General features: G+C 42.5%; 1 protein-coding gene across 2 annotated transcripts in view; it reads right to left on the reverse strand.

Annotated features, from left to right (window-relative positions):
- Positions 1-17156, reverse strand: part of AKAP13 (A-kinase anchoring protein 13) — a 333979-nt gene extending 316823 nt beyond the window's left edge. For both annotated transcript variants that reach the window (XM_045448718.1, XM_045448719.1), the window contains exon 1: positions 16897-17156. In XM_045448718.1, coding sequence (XP_045304674.1) covers positions 16897-17141 — 245 coding nt within the window. In that variant the 5' untranslated portion in view covers positions 17142-17156. The remainder of the gene's footprint in view (positions 1-16896) is intronic.
- Positions 17157-17838: the final 682 nt, after the last annotated feature.

A 17838-nucleotide genomic window follows, 5' to 3' on the forward strand; every position in this document is an offset into this window, starting at 1 on the left:
TCCTTCCAGGCACACATCCTAGCAGGCTATTAAAGTGATAATCTTCAGACGGCCACAAGCACTTTTGGCCAAGCAGCCAAAATAGTACCTTAGAATCTGTGAGCTTAGGATATAATATAAACAAAAAGGGACCATGAAAATCAGGAGATCAGTATTTCCGGGGGATTCAAATTAAAACTTTTTTTTTCCCCAAATTAAAACTTTTAACATGATCTGGATTAAGAAAGCACAAGAAAAATCAACACAATTTTTATATACATTACCAAGTAATTAGTAAGGAAATACAAGATTTATGAAGCTATTCAATTCCCTGACAAGCATTTTCTTCACAAAAATCAAAATAAATGGGAATGCATTTTGAGAAGAAAAGCAAATCAAGGGAAAAGAAAGTCACTAAATTCTACACAGGGAGGTGAAAAAACTACAGACGTGAAACCAGAATTCATTTTGTATAAATCATAACATTCCTATACTGGTATTAAGAGAGAAACAGTCATCTGAGGAAAAAGAAAAAAAAAAAAAGCCTACCATAAAGGAGAAGAACTCAAAAACTGCCCAGATCAGTCATTTGTGTAGCTCTGCTTAATTTCCCATATCTAATTTGACAGAAACCTCAGATTTCATACAGAAGTGCTTAATGGAAGGTTTATGGTCCTAGTCCTGCAGGGATTCTGTCAAAAGACAAAAAGACTACTCAGCAATTCTTTCGCTTTGAGTTGAAGTTTTTGGTTCCATATCCCTGAAACACAGCATGCCGTGATTCACAGAGACGGCTTATGGTTTATAGTATTATACAATGGACTAAAAATACCATTTAAGAATCCCTATTAGGAAAATGATAGTTTTGTAGTGACTTTCAAGACAACTAGAATAAATATATTCAAGGGGTAAATTTTTTTTTTTAATTTTTTTTTTAACGTTTATTTATTTTTGAGACAGGGAGAGACAGCATGAACAGGGGGAGGGTCAGAGAGAGAGGGAGACACAGAATCTGAAACAGGCTCCAGGCTCTGAGCTGTCAGCACAGAGCCCGACGCGGGGCTTGAACTCACGGACCGCGAGATCATGACCTGAGCCGAAGTCGGACGCTCAACCGACTGAGCCACCCAGGCGCCCCTCAAAGGGTAAATTTTATATGAAATGTCTCAGTGACACTTCGATTTAAAAAACAATGTATGAAAAAAAGGCAAGATCTTGCTAATTTTCTAGAATCTGGCACAATGGGTACACAGGGGTCAATGCTACTGTTTTGAGTATTTTTGGGGTATGTTTTAAAATTATTATGTGACATTTCTTAAAAATGAGGCAGACAAAAGAATTAGGTAGACAAGCCATACCTACAGTCTCACATCAGTCACCCACACGTCAGTATGAAGCTGCTGAACAGGTTCAAACGTAAAGTGACAGAGACCTGCTCTGACCAAGCACAAAAACCAGGTAAGAGTTGTACAGATTTTCCCACCTGACTTGGTCTACACTGGCCATCTTCCATTTAACATGGTGCTTCTCTTCCCCAAAAGGGATGATGTAATTCACCAGAATCAAACTACAACTGATGCTGGGAGGAGAAAACTAAAATCTGTTTATTCTCAACGGGGTAGATTTTATTAATGGCTCAATATAATATGTATATATAGTTGTGTCACAAATTCATCCATCCATCAGCAATCCAAGTATTTCCTGCATAGCCACTAACATCTATATGCCATGCATGATGCCAGGTCCCAGGGATACAGTGATGAACGAAACAAATGAAATCTACCCTCCAGAAGCTTACAATCCAGAGGAAATACAGATATAAGTGATTACCTTATCCCCACCGAGTCAAGTGAGCAGTGTGACAAATGAATCCTACTGAATTAACTAGAAAGGAGGAAAGGTACAGTGAGCAAAGACATTATGGAAAAGTTAAAGAGGTGACCAAAAACAGTACAACCCAAGATACTTAATGTATACAGGAAAAACAATCATTCGTCCTGGTTGCTGGCACAGTTTTTTAGAAAAAACACTTACTTCTACAGTTTACGATACTGTTCTAACCAACTAGGTGTTTCCAAAAGAAAACTCCCATCTTTTCTGATTTATATACATAATTTATCCTGGGGGGGAAAAAATGTCTCATTCAAAAAGGTAAAAAAAAAAAATGTTACCTATAGCCATCCTTTAAGATAAAAGTGACTTTAAATATTTAAGTCAATCCCAATTATTCAAAATTCACATATAGCATTGTTCAAGGTTCAGCTGTACAACGTTCCTTCCAAGTTACCAGAAATCTTGGTGGAAAAGGTTGAAGTTTAAACCTGGGTGTATTTAACATTACAAAAAGGTTCAAAAGCCAATTTATCATACTTTTAGGTTTTCAGATTTTCCAGAAGTGAAGAAAAGGGAAAGAGGAAAGAAGAGAAAGACCTGAAAAACAATACTATTTGACAGAGGGAAAAACTCAGGGCCATTCCTATCTGGCCCAATAAAGAGAACAGATTCCCACTGGTGATAAAGATTTAATCATATACACATCCAAGCTCTCAGAATTCTTCTCCTTTCTGCCACCACATACTAAGGTTTCTCTGGCATCGTCATCTAGACAAAGATTCATGAGGAGGTCCCTCTGAATGACTGGGCTATCAGCAATGATGAAAAGGAACTCACACGTCCTGTCCTAGGAAATCACCCAGACACAATATTTATCAAACAGTTCTATTTATTGCTCTGTATTAGAAAAAGAAAGATATTTAAAGTGCAGCAATGTGGCAGGCAACAATAGCATAACATAATTTAATCATTCCAACCAAAGTAGGAAGGAAGAAGTCACGGTAACTTTGAAGAATCCTCACTGATGTTAAAATATCCTGTCTCTCTTCATGTCCAAGACCATAAGCTTCATATCCCCCTCCGGCCACCCCTGTAGCACTCAATGAAAGGTCAATACATGACTTCACTGAACAAAAGAACTCAGGGGCAGAATAAAACAGTACCCCGCTCAAGGTTGCACAGCTAGTTATGTGACAGAAACACAGCCGAACTGGGACCAGTCTCCTCCAAAGTCTTCCCCGCTCACTACAACAACCTTGTCAAGTAAAAACTGTTTTACTGGGGGTAGAGGGGAAAGGAGATGGAATCAGGTGACAAGTGGGAGTGAGGAAACCAGCAAAGTATTCAGTTACAGAGTTATTATCTCCTAAGCCAGGAATGAAAAACAAAAAGAAAATCTTTCCCAGAAATTAGCACATGTAACGACTCTGTTCATCTGCCGGAGTCTCTGCACCAATCACTTCCCATCCCCTAAAACCCCACAGGAAGTAAGTAAGGACAATTCACATTTAAGGGACTACAGAAAGGAAACTTGCAACACAGTTCAGTGAATCACCTGGGTCTTTCCCAGACCATCCTGAACCCTGTCTTTCTTTCAATTCACCTAATTCCTTTGCGTTAAGCAGAAGATGTACACCCAAAACACATGCTTACTACAAGCTGATCCCGGCACAAAGCGAGGGGATTGAGGAAAGGTGCTCCAGAGACTGCAAGGTGCATACCTGCATTGTCCTCAGCACCCACCCAACCACTTCTGCACCACTAAAATGAACTTAAAAAACTGGTTTTTCAACTTCCAATATAGGTTAAACATGAACTAATTAACTGTTTGTAAAACACTTTGAAGATGTGAAAGAGTATGTAAATGTTAATTATTAATGTTGATCCACAAAGCTCCCCGCATGTCAAGTAAAATACAACCGTACTGGGAAGTTTCTGCTACTTTCAAGGCACAAACATGGAAGCCCAGCATGTTTTAAGAATTCTAGGAAAACTCTAAGGGCAAACCACAATGATTTTCTATTTACAACATGAACAAGCTGGAATTTTAAGCTGGCTATTCTGGATATAATTATATGAGTTTAAAAAAAAAAGTGACTTCTGGCATATATGTAATAAAACTAGAGTATGTTTAGAGTCACAAAGTCCTGGATGAAAATTACAGTTCATTGACCTGAAATGGGCAAAGTAAAATCTCTGAACCCCCGTTTTCTCATCAAAAAAGCTGGGGGTGGGGATAACACCTATCTTATAGGCTATTGTAAGGAATTAAGAGAATGTAAATGAACACACAAAACACTCGTAGGCACCTAGTAAAAGTTTCTTCTTCCTTTTAGTGACTTTACTTTTTAGAAAACACCGTTTAGGAAATACCCTTTGTCAAAAAATCGTTCTAGACTGCGAAAGTCTTTTGAAAACACTATCGTGCTCCAACCATACGTACAGCACCATGTTGGCAGGAGAGCCCAGGCAAAAAGGCCGGTCATTCCTATCCACTGACCCATATATATCCTTAATCCTCAAACAGAGAAAGCACCTCAGTCAGGCCCCAAAGGCCTCATGTGACCAAATAAACAATTAGAACTCTACTTCTCAACTCTTGTTGCCACATTTTTCCCTAAATAATTCCCAAACTGCAAGGTCTCATCCAGACATCCTTTGTATTCTGAAGCCCGGCCGTGCTGTGCACCATGTACCCAGGAAGCAAAAAAAAAAAAAAATTTCTTCCAGCTTGTAAAAAGTAACAGAAATTATTTGTTACATCACAATGCACCTACCTGCTCCCACTCCAGAAACGCACTTCCTTTAGACAGGGCAGAACTCAACTGGCAAAACCAGGTAGGTGGATTTATTTACAGATACTGTTCAAATGATACTACGTATTTTTAGAAGGGATTCACGAATTACAGGAAATATCAAATTTGCAAAAAGCCCCTGATATATCTACCTCCTTCAGCTGTGAAAAGGAATACTTCTAAAACACTAAGTAAATGCTGATGGTATAATTCAGATTTCAAAAAATATATATCATGCTCAGTTCAATTCATCTCAAATGATTTGTCCAACAAATTTCAAGTGGTGAGTAATGCCCCCTTTGAACAAAATGGTGCCACATTTAGCCAGGTGGGGCAAACATGTGCTAACAATTTTCCCAGAAGCTGTTACGGACTCCTACCCAAACCCCCACTCTCCTACGTGATGCCCCTCCCTGTGATCAAGGGCTCAGCTTTTTAAGACAGGAGACCACAGTCAAAGACCCAGCTATGGGAAGGAGTGTTAGCAACCACAAACAAAACTCCTCAGCCCAGAAGCTCACCAACTGAGCAGGACTCTCCAAAAACACAAACTCCCTTTATTTAAAAATGAGATTAGGGGTGTCTGGCTGGCTAAGTTTCTGGACCATGCGCGCCTCTTGATCTCAGGATCGTGAGTTCAGGCCCCATGCTGGAAGCAGTATTTACTTAAGAAAAATAAATAAGACTAAAGAAAATACATACATTGCAGAACATTTAGAAGATGAAAACTACCCTACCATCTCACTCCTCAAACACAACTAAACAATCTGCGATAGCCTCCTTCCAGACTCTCCTGTGTACTATGTGTATGTGAAATACATGCAAATGACACCCCCACATCACATTACAAATCATAGATATGCTCACAGATTGGAAATGTACAACAGATCTCACGACTAGTTTTCTCATGCTCAGAGGAGAGCAGCTTTCAGCACGTGTACAGTCCTAACTGACTCTGATTTAAAAGGCAAGGTGTTATTTAGGTCACCACCTCCTCCTTCACGCGCATCCAGCCCCTCAGAACTAGTAGCTGTTGTTGTTTACCACGATCACTACCATTACTAGCTACCCTGCCAGGTGAGCTGCCAGGTGCCAGAAGTCTAGAGATTCCTAATTCTCGCAATAACCCCTCCTCTTTATCTATAGTTCTCTAGATCTTATACCCAGTCCAGACCTCATTCCCGAACCACAGATCTGCACAGCCAATTACTTAGTGGTGTCTTCACTTAAAATCTCACAGAGCTCGGGGCCCTGGGTGTCTCAGTGGGTTAAGCATCCGACTTCAGCTCAGGTCATGATCTCACAGTTCATGGGTTCAAGCCCCGCACCGGGCTCTGTGCTGACAGCTCAGAGCCTGGAGCCTGCTTCAGATTCTGGGTCTCCCTCTCTCTGTCCCGCCCCCCTCACACTCTGTCTCTCAAAAATAAATAAACATTAAAAAATTAAAACAAAAAATCTCACGGAGCTCAAACTTAACATGTCCAAAAAGAGAAACGGCGACTTCTTCCTCCCAATAAACTCACGCACACCTTCCCCGCCGAGGTAACCATTCCACCATTCACCCGGTTGTTCAAGGAAAACACCCGGCGATCGTCCTGGACTGCTTTCTTCCCTTCAAAGCCTTTTTCCAATCCATAAATAACCCTACCAGTCCTACCTTCAAACGCACACCGACTCCGACCTCCTGTCGGCACCTGCGCTGCTACAAGCTGGACCTCAGCTATCATCCTCCTCCCCCAGAGCCAACTACCACAGACTCCCGGCCGCCCTGTTCGCACTCCGGCCCGCCACCTCCCCAGGGATCCCGTAAACCTGAAATCAGCTCTCGTGGCTCCTTGCTCCAGCCCTTCGGCGGCTCCGTCATACTTAAAAGCCTATGTGACCTGGCCTCTCCCTCCCTACGCGTGACCTCCTATAGTTCTCCTTCCTCGGCCATCCCGGCCACACCAACCTCCCCGTTCATGCTCCCACCTCAAGCTCTTGGCCTTTCGTGTCCCTCCTGCCCGGAACGTCCAGGGATCTGCAGCTGGCTTGCTCCCTTCACTTCCTTCGGGTCTCTGCTCCAATCTCCTCGCCTCCGGAAGGTCTTGTTTGACCGCCCCAATTTCTGCTAATACTCTTCATATTCTTCCTAAACTTATCACCACGAGACATCACCAAAACTGTTCACTTGTTTATCTTCTTCTCCCCTCGCTAGAATATCAGCCCCTTGATGGCAGCAACCACCTGTTACGTGTCACTGCGTCCCCATCACCTGCAACAGTGCCTGACAATACAGAAGGCCCCCTTGCGTGCTGAGGGAATTCAATCAGCAAACAACGCCACAAGGAATGTCACGTGCCCATTTTACAAACGAGAAAACGGAGTTACCTAAAGCCACACAGCAAATAAGTTGTCAAATGCATCTGAAAGAACCAGTAGTCGTCCACTGACTCACTACATCTTGTGCCATAAGACCGAATTACACATATACGCTAGGGACCAAAAATGTAAAAGAAGGCCTTTCTGTACGAAAATATCGGACCACAGTGGTTTTTCTCTGTCCATTACTAGAGCATTTCACATCTTTGATTTATCCTATGTATGTGCTATGTATGTACTCCTCACCTGGAAGAGATCTACTCGTCTGTATTCCCCACCGGATAAGGGCTCAGCTACAGACGGCAGGCACCAAACAAATGTTTCTTTGATATTTATACCCCCCCCCCCAAGATTTGAAGAATCCTGTAACAAGACTTTCAGCACCACCAATAAAGTATACTCTTCAAAGAGAGATCAAGTAACTGCATCCAGACTTATCCTGCCAACGCCCCCTCCAACAACTAGGGAAAGACAAAATACGTAAGGTGACGTCTTTGAGACACTGGACAACAGGCACGAGGGACTGCAATCCCTAACTGAGGGGAAGAGAAGGGACGGGCCACCACCACTCCAGCTTTGTCAGCCTGGAGGCACTCTGGAGTGCAGAGTGCGATGAGGAGGATCCTGAGCAGAGCGTGGCAATCTTGTCAAAGTGACAAGACCTAAGAGTTTCGGGAGGCTGAGGAATCTGAAAACTCCAAAAACCATCACAGGGAGGCCTCCTAGAGTCTGATACTAAAACATAAGCTACATCTCTCAAAAATCATGACCAACCCAGGATTATCACAAGAACGCAAGGCTAGTTCAAAGTGCCAAAATCAGATATCAACAGAGTAAAGAAGAAAAAATATATGATCGTCACAAAAGATGCAGAAAAAGCCTCGGCAACATTCAATATGCCTTCATGGTAAGAACTCCCCACCAACTAGAAACGGAAAACTTCAACTTGATAAAGGCCATGTACAAAAGCAAACTCTAAATACAAGCATGCCCAGTTTTATCACACTTTACAGTTAATGTATCTTTTACAAACAAGTATTTTTAAAGTATGTACCTTTTTTAAAACAGAATGCTTCTGCATACTTAATAGACTACAATATAAACATGGCTTTTACACGTAATAGGAAACCAAAAAATTAATTTGGCTCACTTTATTGTGATACTCACATTATTGCAGGGGTCTGGAATCAAACCCACAATCTCTTTAGTATGCCTGTAACATCACATTTATGGTGAAACACAGAATGTTTTCCCCCCTTAACATGAGGACAGGATGTCCACTTTCAAAATTCCCATTCAGCACCATCCTGGGGGTCCTAGCTAATTCAATAAAGTAAGAAAAAGAAATAAAAGGCATACAGACTGCAAAGGAAGAAATCAGACTGCCTGTACTTGCCGATGGCACTATTGTCTATGTAAAAAAAGCCCAGGGGCACCTGGGTGGCTCAGTCCGTTAAGCATCCGACTTCTGCTCGGGTCATGATCGCGCAGTTCATGGGTTCGTGCCCCAGCTCGGACTCTGTGCTGACAGCTCAGAGCCTGGAGCCTGCTTCGGATTCTGTGTCTCCCTCTCTCTCTGCCCTTCCCCCACTAGTCTCTCAAAAATAAATTTTAAAAAATTAAAAAAAAAAAAAAAGGGCCCAAAGATCTACAAAAAGGATTCTAAAACTAAAACTGAGTTGGGGCACCTGGGTGGTTCAGTCAATTGAGCGTCCAACTGCTGACAGCTCAGAGCCTGGAGCCTGCTTTGGATTCTGTGTTTCCCTCTCTCTCCACCCCTCTCCTGCGCACTCTCTTTCTCTCTCTCAAAAATAAATACACATTAAAAAAAATTTTTTTTAACTAAAACTGAGTTTAGCAACGCTGTTAAGATCCAAGGCTGGCATATAAAATTCAGTCCTATTTATACTAGCAATGAACAACTGGAAATTGAAATTTTAGAAGCATCATTTACAACAGCACCAAAAAGCATGCTGTGTGTGTGTGTGTGTGTGTGTGTGTGTGTGTGTTTTACAAAATACAGGCAAGATGCAATTACTGAAAATTACAAAACACTAATTAAAATATCAAAAAAAAAAATTTAAGTATATTTATTTATTTTGAGACAGAGAGCAGGACAGGGGCAGAGAAAGAGGGAGAGAATCCCAAGCAGGCTCCGCATTGTCAGTACAGAGCCTGATGCAGGGCTCAAACTTACAAACCCCAAGATCATGACCTGAGTCAAAGTTGGATGCTTGACCGACTGAGCCACCCAGGTGTGCCAAAAAAACAGTTCTAAATAACTATACCATGTTCATGGCTCAATATCATTAATATGTCAATTCTTTCCCAAACTACAGATTCAATGCAATGCCAACCAAAAATCCCACCAGGATTATAGATATCAACAAGCTGATTCTAAAATGTTCCTGGAAAGGTAAAGCAACTAGAATACTCAAATATATACTCAACTATTTCTGAAAAATAGCACAATTAGAGAAGCCACATTACCTGATTTCAAGATTTACTATAAAGCTACAGTAATCAACAGTGTGTAAAGGACAAATGGAAGACTCACATCAATGGAAAAGAATCCAGAATCCAGAAGTAGACCCAAGGTATATGATCAACCGACTTTCAACAAAAGTAATTCAATGGAGAAAAAACAGTCTTTTCAAACAACAACAACAAACACGTTGGAACTACTGCTTATCTAAAAACAAAAAAAATAAATCTCAGGGGTGTCTGGGTGGCTCAGTTGGTTAAGCATCTGACTTTGGCTCAGGTCATGAGCTCACAGTTCATGGGTTCTAGCCCCACGTCAGGCTCTGTGCTGCCACCTCAGAGCCTGGAGCCTGCTTCAGATTCTGTGTCTCCCTCTTTCTCTGTGCCTCCCCCGTTCATACTCTGGGTCTCTCTGTCTTAAAAATAAATAAACATTTTAAAAAATTTAAAAAACACAAATATAAATCTCAATCCATGCCTTGCACCATTCAGAAAAATTAACTCTAAGTAAATCATAAACCTAAATGTAAAATTTTAAACTATAAAACTTCTAGGAGAAAATTCAGGGCAAGTCTTTTTGTTTAGGTTAAGCAAAGATTTTTCAGATACTACACCAAAAGCACAATCCATTAAAGAAAAAACAACTGGAACATTACCAAAAGAACTGCTGTTCTAAAGACGATTATTATTAGGAAACAAAAAAGCTACAGACAAGAAGAAAGTATTTATAAGCCATAACCATGTATCTGATTCTAAAATGTATATACAACTCTCAAAGTCAATAATAAAGCAAATAATTCAATGTTTTTAATCGGCAAAATAACTGAATACATTACCAAAGAATGGCAAATAATCACATGAAAGGATGCTTAACATCATTAGTCACTAGGCAAATGGGAAAAAAAAAAAGGCTACGTTCTGTATGTTTTCATTTGCATGACATTCTTAAAAAGGCAAAAAACCATGGAGACAGAAAACAGATCAATAGTGTCCAGGGTCTGGGAGTGGAAAATGGGTTGACTACAAAAGGGCTCAGAAGAATTTGGGGGATAAAGAAACCATTCCATACATATCTTGACCGAAATAGTGGTTATGCAAATGTATACATCTGTCAAAACTCCCAGAATGCTACTGAATTTTACTGAATGTAAATTATACATCAAATAAAGAATGAGAAAACAGAGACTAAAGAGATAACAATGTACTGAGTAAACCTTGATTTTACCCTGGTTAAAAAAATTTTAAACCAACTGTTAAAAGATATTTGCAGGACAAACAAGAAAAGTTGAAGATGTACTGAATAATATTACTAGACTTGTTAATTTTTTTATATGTGACCATTGCATTTGGTTATGCTGAGCACAAAGATCCAGATCCACAAACATTTTCTATAAGAGGCCAGATAGTGAATGTGTGACTTTGTGGGCCTCATGGTCTCTAGTAACTATTCTGTCACGGCAGCACCAGATTAGCCACAAACAAATGAGTACTGTCATGTCCCAATAAAACTTTATTTAAAAAACAGGCAGTAGGCCAGATTTGGCCTGAGGGCTACAGTTGGAGAACTCCTAATATAGACAAAACTACAATGACGTAAAGCAGAGTAGCGGTTGCCTGTGGTGAGGCAGGCAATGGGTAAGGGTTGAGGGGAAGAAGTGGCCAGAGAGCGGCATGAGGGAACTTTCTGGAATGATGGAAATGCTCCGTATTTTGATTGTATTGTTATCTGTATGGATACATTTGACAAAACTCATCAAACTCTATATACTTAAAATGGGTACATTTTATCAAATAGTATTCCAATAAACTTGATTTGTTCTAAAAAATTATTCTTTCCAGCCAATAGCATCAATAATGTGAAAAGCACAGCCTTCGAGCCAGAATAATCTTGAGTTCAAATTTTAGTTTAATAGATATGTGATCACTGTCAAATCACTTTGGGGGCTGTTTCCTCGTAGTAAAACAGCTTAATAATGCCTGACTCATAGGCTGATTTTCAAAATTAAGTAAGAAATGTAGGTACCAGGTGCCTGGGTGGCTCGGTCAGTTAAGCATCTGACTCTTGATTTCAGCTCAGGTCATGATTTCACAGTTCATGAGTTAAACCCCATGTCAGGCTCTGCATTGAGAGTGCAGAGCCAGCTTGGGATTCTCTCTCTCTCCTCTCTCTGCCCCTCCCCTGCTCTCCCTCTCTCTCTTAAAAAAAATAAAATAAAATAAAATAAAATAAACGTAGGTAAGACACACAGTATAACATTTGGCACATAAGAGACACACTCCTCTGATCTGAGTAAACCAATTAAAAATAATTTAAGAAAATGAGTCAGTAAAGATCAGACAACCACACTAGCCTTCTTTTGTACTCTTGAGATATTCTGACATTCTTTGTTCACTGTTTATTGTGGTTTAACCTGACTTCAGGAACTGGCATCCAATGTCAGTTTCTGTGATTTCACAGTAACTTGGGTCTAACAGCAAGCATCCTGAACTGAAATTTCTTTAGAAATTTACTCCATGACAAACATGTTATAAAAGGAAAACTGAGAAGAGCCAAAAGTAAAATGTATCAATTTTCCCAAGCAAGGAGAATGACAATAAATATGGTATATTTTAACTATCTTTTATAAAGAAAAACCAATATAGTTGGATGTTTCCCCCTTTTCAACTAGGACTTAAATTTTATCCAAACCACTAAGCAACCAATAAAGTTACCAAATGATATAGCATTTGTATAGCATTTTATCTAAAGGTTTCACACAACATAGCATGTAGTAGATAGAAGATGATTTATATTAAACGTGTTTTTATTTTACAAGTAAGAATCTTATGTCTGAGACAGAGGAAGTGGCTTGTTCAAGGACATACAGCCAATAATGGCAAAGTCTGAATGTGAAGTCAGATAGGCAGCTTCATATCATGTGATTTTTCAGAGATCACCATCCGAGAATCATCTTGGGTTCTGCAAAATTCTTTACCTAACTCCTTCGTGCTTTCCCCCTAACTCGGCATCTTTAGTTGTCTAAAAGATAAACCAATTACATACAGTGTGACATACCTAACCCTTCAGGAATAACTAACTCACCATTTGGGATTGGTAGAAGCTACGGCAGAACACGGGCTTATGTCACTAGAAGTGAAAATTCAAAAGCATGTTTCCAAAAGAGCCTACGGGGTGACATAAATGGTAAATTGGTAAATTCCTCACACTTTCTCCTTTTCCCCACCCCAAAAACCACATCACAGAAACACGTTGATATCCACCTTTCCCAGGCTCTGGACACAGCTCTGCGGGGTAAAAAAAGGAAAGTATGCCATCACTCCACATAAATGTGCAAACAATCATCTCAGTACCAGGTAGTCCACTGTCCCAAAAGGCCTGACAAAATAGGTTATCTCTTTATCTTCTATTTATTATGTCCCAATCAACCCATGGGTGGATTCCAAGACCATAGATGTGAGGATGTCCAAATGAAACCAACTCCCTTCCACTAACAGCTTCCTCCTCTCTCCCCATTTACAGTGGTAAGACAGGCTGACAGTGACTCAGGAGCCTGCTTCCAAATGGATGCCTGTCGCCACCGGTAATAACCAAGTCTATTCAAGTGCACTTAAATATTAACTTTGAAAGAAAAGATTATCAGAAAGTTCAAGTTTATTCATCTCGCTTTGTCAGGGATGTTTTTTCCTCAATCTGAGAGTCTGATCAGATAAAACTTTTAAAGGTTTACTATAAACCCTCCATGGCTGAACTTTTTACCCTTATTTTATTAAAAAAAAAAAACAAAAACTAATGGCAAGATGAGCTTCAATATACACAAATGTCTATCACAGGGGCACCTGGGCGGCTCAGTTGGTTGAGCATCCGATTCTTGATTTCGGCTCAGGTCATCCTGGGGTCATGGCATTGAGCCCCGTGTTAGGCTCTGCACTGAGCGTGGTGCCTACTTGAGTTTCTCTGTCTCTCTCTGTCTCTGTCTCTCTCTCATTCTTTCTGCACCTGTCCCTCCACCCCTGCACACTCTCTCTCTCAAAATAATTTTTTATTAAATTTTTTAATGTTTATTTTTGAGAGAGCGAGAGAGACAGACAGAGAGAGCGAGCATGCAAGCAGGGGAGGGGTAGAGAGAGAAGGAGAATCTGAACACAGAATCTGAAGCAGGCTCCAGGCTCTGAGCTGTCAGCACAGAGACCAACAAGGGGCTCGAACCCACAAACCACAAGATCATGACCTGAACCAAAGTCGGGCGCTTACCCAACTGAGCCACCCAGGCACCCCCAAAATAAAATTTTTTAATTAAAAAAAAAGGAATGTCATTACAGATTAATAGTTCTAAAACAGATCTATTCTATTTGGTGCTGTGAGTATTGTACACCGAGCCAGTAAAACTGATTTGAATCACTGCTTCCTTCCGCAATTGGTGGCACCTTCAAAGGTGTTATCTTGAAGGGGAAGTAAGCGATTTGCTCACGTCTCTGAATTGTATTAACACTGTATTAACCCCACTCCAGTTCTGTCTTACACAAATTTGAGAAACAGTCATAACCCCTCTCTCTATCATGTTTCAAGACTAAGGAAAAAAAAAAAAAAGACTAAGGTAAAATAAGGTGGAACGGACTGAAAAACTCAGATATCCTATTACAAGTGTTGAAGATAATCCATCTCTCACCATTTCCTAAACACTGGAAACGCATAAGGACCTACACTCCCAAGCCATTCTGCAAATCCCACTCCAAGACCTGTACGGTGAATGAGAAGATAAGTTTCTACTGCCATTCAGGTCAACTAGCCCCTTAAATGAAAAAAATAATTGCATTTAACTAAAGAACACTCAATTCTCCTTTAGAAAAAAACAGCTAAACCGCTAACCTCAGAAGCATCAGCTTCTAAAACTGCTTCAAGTCACATAAAAAGGTATCAAAATTATTATTACACCTACCAGGTAATAGGCACCTACTTAATGTCTGGCACACTACTAAGTACCTCACATAGTTTCAGTTATTACAAAGAACACTGCCAAGTATGGTACCTTACACGGTAGGACCCAGAAGCTCGGTGGGATCAAGTGACCTGCTCAAGGCTCACAACTAGTCTGTGGAAGTGTGGGGATCTGAATCTCAGTTGTAACTAGCTCCAAAAATTGCGTATTCTTTCAAAACTGTGCGACCTCCCCATTTCACAATAGAAGAAGAGGCAGAGATGTGAAATGCTTTGTCCGGTAGCCTTAATCATTTCACCAAAAAAGGGAGAAAATTTCTAAATGAGAACCACTTTTTGAAAATCCAGGGTGCACTATTTAAACTTCACTTCTTCTCAAGATGTAATTAGCAGATAAAAAGAGACGTTAGAAATCCTTTTTAAAGTTAACTACATTTCATCACAGGTCTGCAAGGGAACAGTCGTTCTGGATAAGGTCCCAGAGTTAGTGGTTCTTACGTGCACTATCGCTAACTCAGTACCAAGCACTTCGCCCAATCCAAACGCACACTGAACACCTGTGCTGTGTTAAGGCTCCTTCTTGGCAAAGAGGGTACAAAACTAAGGAAGAAATAAGGCCCATCACAGCCCTCAAGGAGTTAACAGATTAGGAGTCCATTTGTACTACAGATACAGTGGTAACTGTAATTAGGCAAATAAATGAAGTGTGAGAAATCCTAAAACAAAAAGTGTGTAGGACGTGGTATCACAGCTCAGAGAAGGAAAAAGCAACTGGCCTAGCTGTCCCATTTCATTGGAAGTCCATTTGTTTACACGATGTCCCTCCCTGACAATCCCTTCCAACCTCCGTCAACCTCCATCCGAACAATCGCCCCACGTAGGCGATTGCTCTAAGAGCAAGGATTGTGACTCCTAAAAGTGACCTCGTTGTTGTTTAAATGTACAACGCTGATGCCACACACATTTTTCGTTAGCTTCATCAGGTGAAGAAAGTTGGTTTTTCAAGACAAAACAAGGCCAACGGAACCAGAAAAAACCAGGAACCCTAACTTCCCCACATTACTCACTCAGCATGAGAAATCAATCAAAACAAACTGGCACACACAGTATTTCTCAAATTTTTCTTTTTAATTTGGCAGATGGCAATGGGATATAACAACTGGTATTAACGCATCCTGGTCAGTGTTCCACTACCCCAACTGGACAGGCATTTAAGCTGGTCCACCTAGGGGACTTAAACATCGAAAGCCAAATTATTCTCACATCATAAGCCAAATGAACCAAATTCTGTAGGATTGAACCCAAAACCTGACAAGGATTGTATTTAATGCAGCCCGCAAATCACCCAAGAGACCAAGGAATACAAGAACTAGAATAGTGATTTATCTCAGCTGATCATTACTTCTTTGCAAACTTGCAAAAAAGTCACCTTTCAAAAAAGGCAGCATTTGTCCTGATCTGAGCAATCCAAAGGTTTAGAAAAATAGAATAAGATGCTTCTTCTGAAAATAAAGGGGCGGGGAAGTGGGGAGACTGGAATTAAGAAAAAAAGGCACTGCTTTTCCTTTAGATGTGTATGCCTGAGGCAATAAACTCCCAAAATAACTTCACCCAGGAGTATAAAAGCTGAGAAGGAACACAAAAATATTGCTCAATCTAACTTTCATTGTGAATTCCTCAGTCCACAGTAACATTTAAAAACGTAAATGTGATGAAATCATTCTGTTGGAAAACTACGTATTTCCAAACAAACAAACAAACAAACAAAAAGGCCAAAAAACCTGTCTATCCTTCCTTCTGGCGAAAAAAATTTGAGAGTTTTCCCCCATTTAAAAAAAAAAAAAACTCTTCTCATACTGGTTAACTTTGGAAAAAAAAAAAGTGTCAGTAAGTCAAAAACCAATGTTTTGTTACGGCTCGAAGTATGGCTGCACTTGAACTAGGTGGAGAGCTGAGCCCGCTGCCCTGTCCCCGTGCAGGTCCCCTCCGGCGGCGCGGCCCCGACCCGCTCCGCCCCGGAGCGAGCGCAGGAGGCGCCCCCCGAAGGCGGGCGCGGCCCGGAGTGTTTACCGTCCGTGTCGGCCCGGGGGGAGCGGCTCCCTCGCGTCCGCAGCACTTGTTCGCGCACCCCGGGGACAGGAGGGACCCTCCGAGGAGCCGTGGCTCCCGGGGCCGGGGTTGCGGGCCTCGCCCGAGGGGACCCCCGTGTCTGTGCCCCGCGGCCGCGCCCCCGGCCCCGGGAGTGGGGCGGCCCCGAAGCCGGGCTGCGGGAGCCGGGAAGCGCGCCGCGGCCCCGGAGCAGACAATGAACGAAGGGGCGATGCGAGGGGGAGGAGGGGGCCGCGGAGGCGGGGGCGCTCCCCAACGCCCATTCATCCCCGCCCGCCCCCTCCTCCCCCCGCGGCCCCGCCCCCAGGAGCGGCCACAGCGGGAGGGGCCCCGCGCTCCGCGACCCCTCCCCAAATCACAAAACTTCCCCCAACTCCGCCAACTAAGTTGCGCTCTCACCGTGCGGCGCCCGGGGCTCCCCCGCGGGCCCAGCCAGAGCAGCTCCGCACCTTCGCCGCCGAGAAGGACAATAGGCGGCCGTTCACCCAGTAGCGGCGACGGCTCGAAGCTGCTACTTCGAGGCGACGAGCGGGCACGACGGTCTCAGCGGAGCCCAGGAGTTTCACCGCGGCTGCTCCGGCTCCGCGTTGGCCCTGCACACAGCCCCAGCCCGCTCGCGCATGCGCCACAAGCTGCTCAGGCATGGGCGGGGCACCTAGGGAGGGCGGTAACGCCTACGAGCCCTCCCGTGAGTAAACGCGGAGAGAGCGGCCGTGAGCAGGGATTGCCCTTCAGAGCTGCCCATCAAGCTCCGGGAGGCCAATAGAAAGACACCTAGGCGGTGCGTTCAGGTTGCTAAGGGAGGCTGAGGTTGACCGCCGCTGCTGCGCGGCGGCAAAGTGATCCTAGCCGGCTGGCTGGCAGAGGCTGCTCTGGGAAATGCCCTCCCACCCCTCTCCTCTCCGCCCTATCTCCGGAAACCGCCCTGCCTGTGTGTGCCAGTACTTACCTGAGCTGTAGCAGTTACTACACACATACTGAAATGATTTACTATTCTATTTCCTTCCACTTGCAACCAGAGAGTGAGTTTACTCTTCTGTGTGTCAGTGCCTCTGAGAGTCATTGTTAGGTAGTCAGCAAGTGTTTTATTGGATGGATGACTGGATGCATGGATGGCTTCCTGGCGGCATCAGGACTGTGACAGTGCATCCCATGAACTTTTGGCTAAGCGATCACCACAAAATCTTACAATCCTCCAGTTGCAAAGGACTTCAGAAATTACCTGGTGGCTTTTGAGAAACAAAATGCGGCCCACTGGGCCCAAAATGAAACTTCATTTTGATACTTGTGTGTGTGGGTGCGCCTGTGTTTCAGTGTGCATTACGCTGTGTATTAGGAGGG

Source organism: Leopardus geoffroyi, chromosome B3 (assembly GCF_018350155.1).
Source record: "Leopardus geoffroyi isolate Oge1 chromosome B3, O.geoffroyi_Oge1_pat1.0, whole genome shotgun sequence".
NCBI classification, from domain to species: Eukaryota; Metazoa; Chordata; class Mammalia; order Carnivora; family Felidae; genus Leopardus; species Leopardus geoffroyi.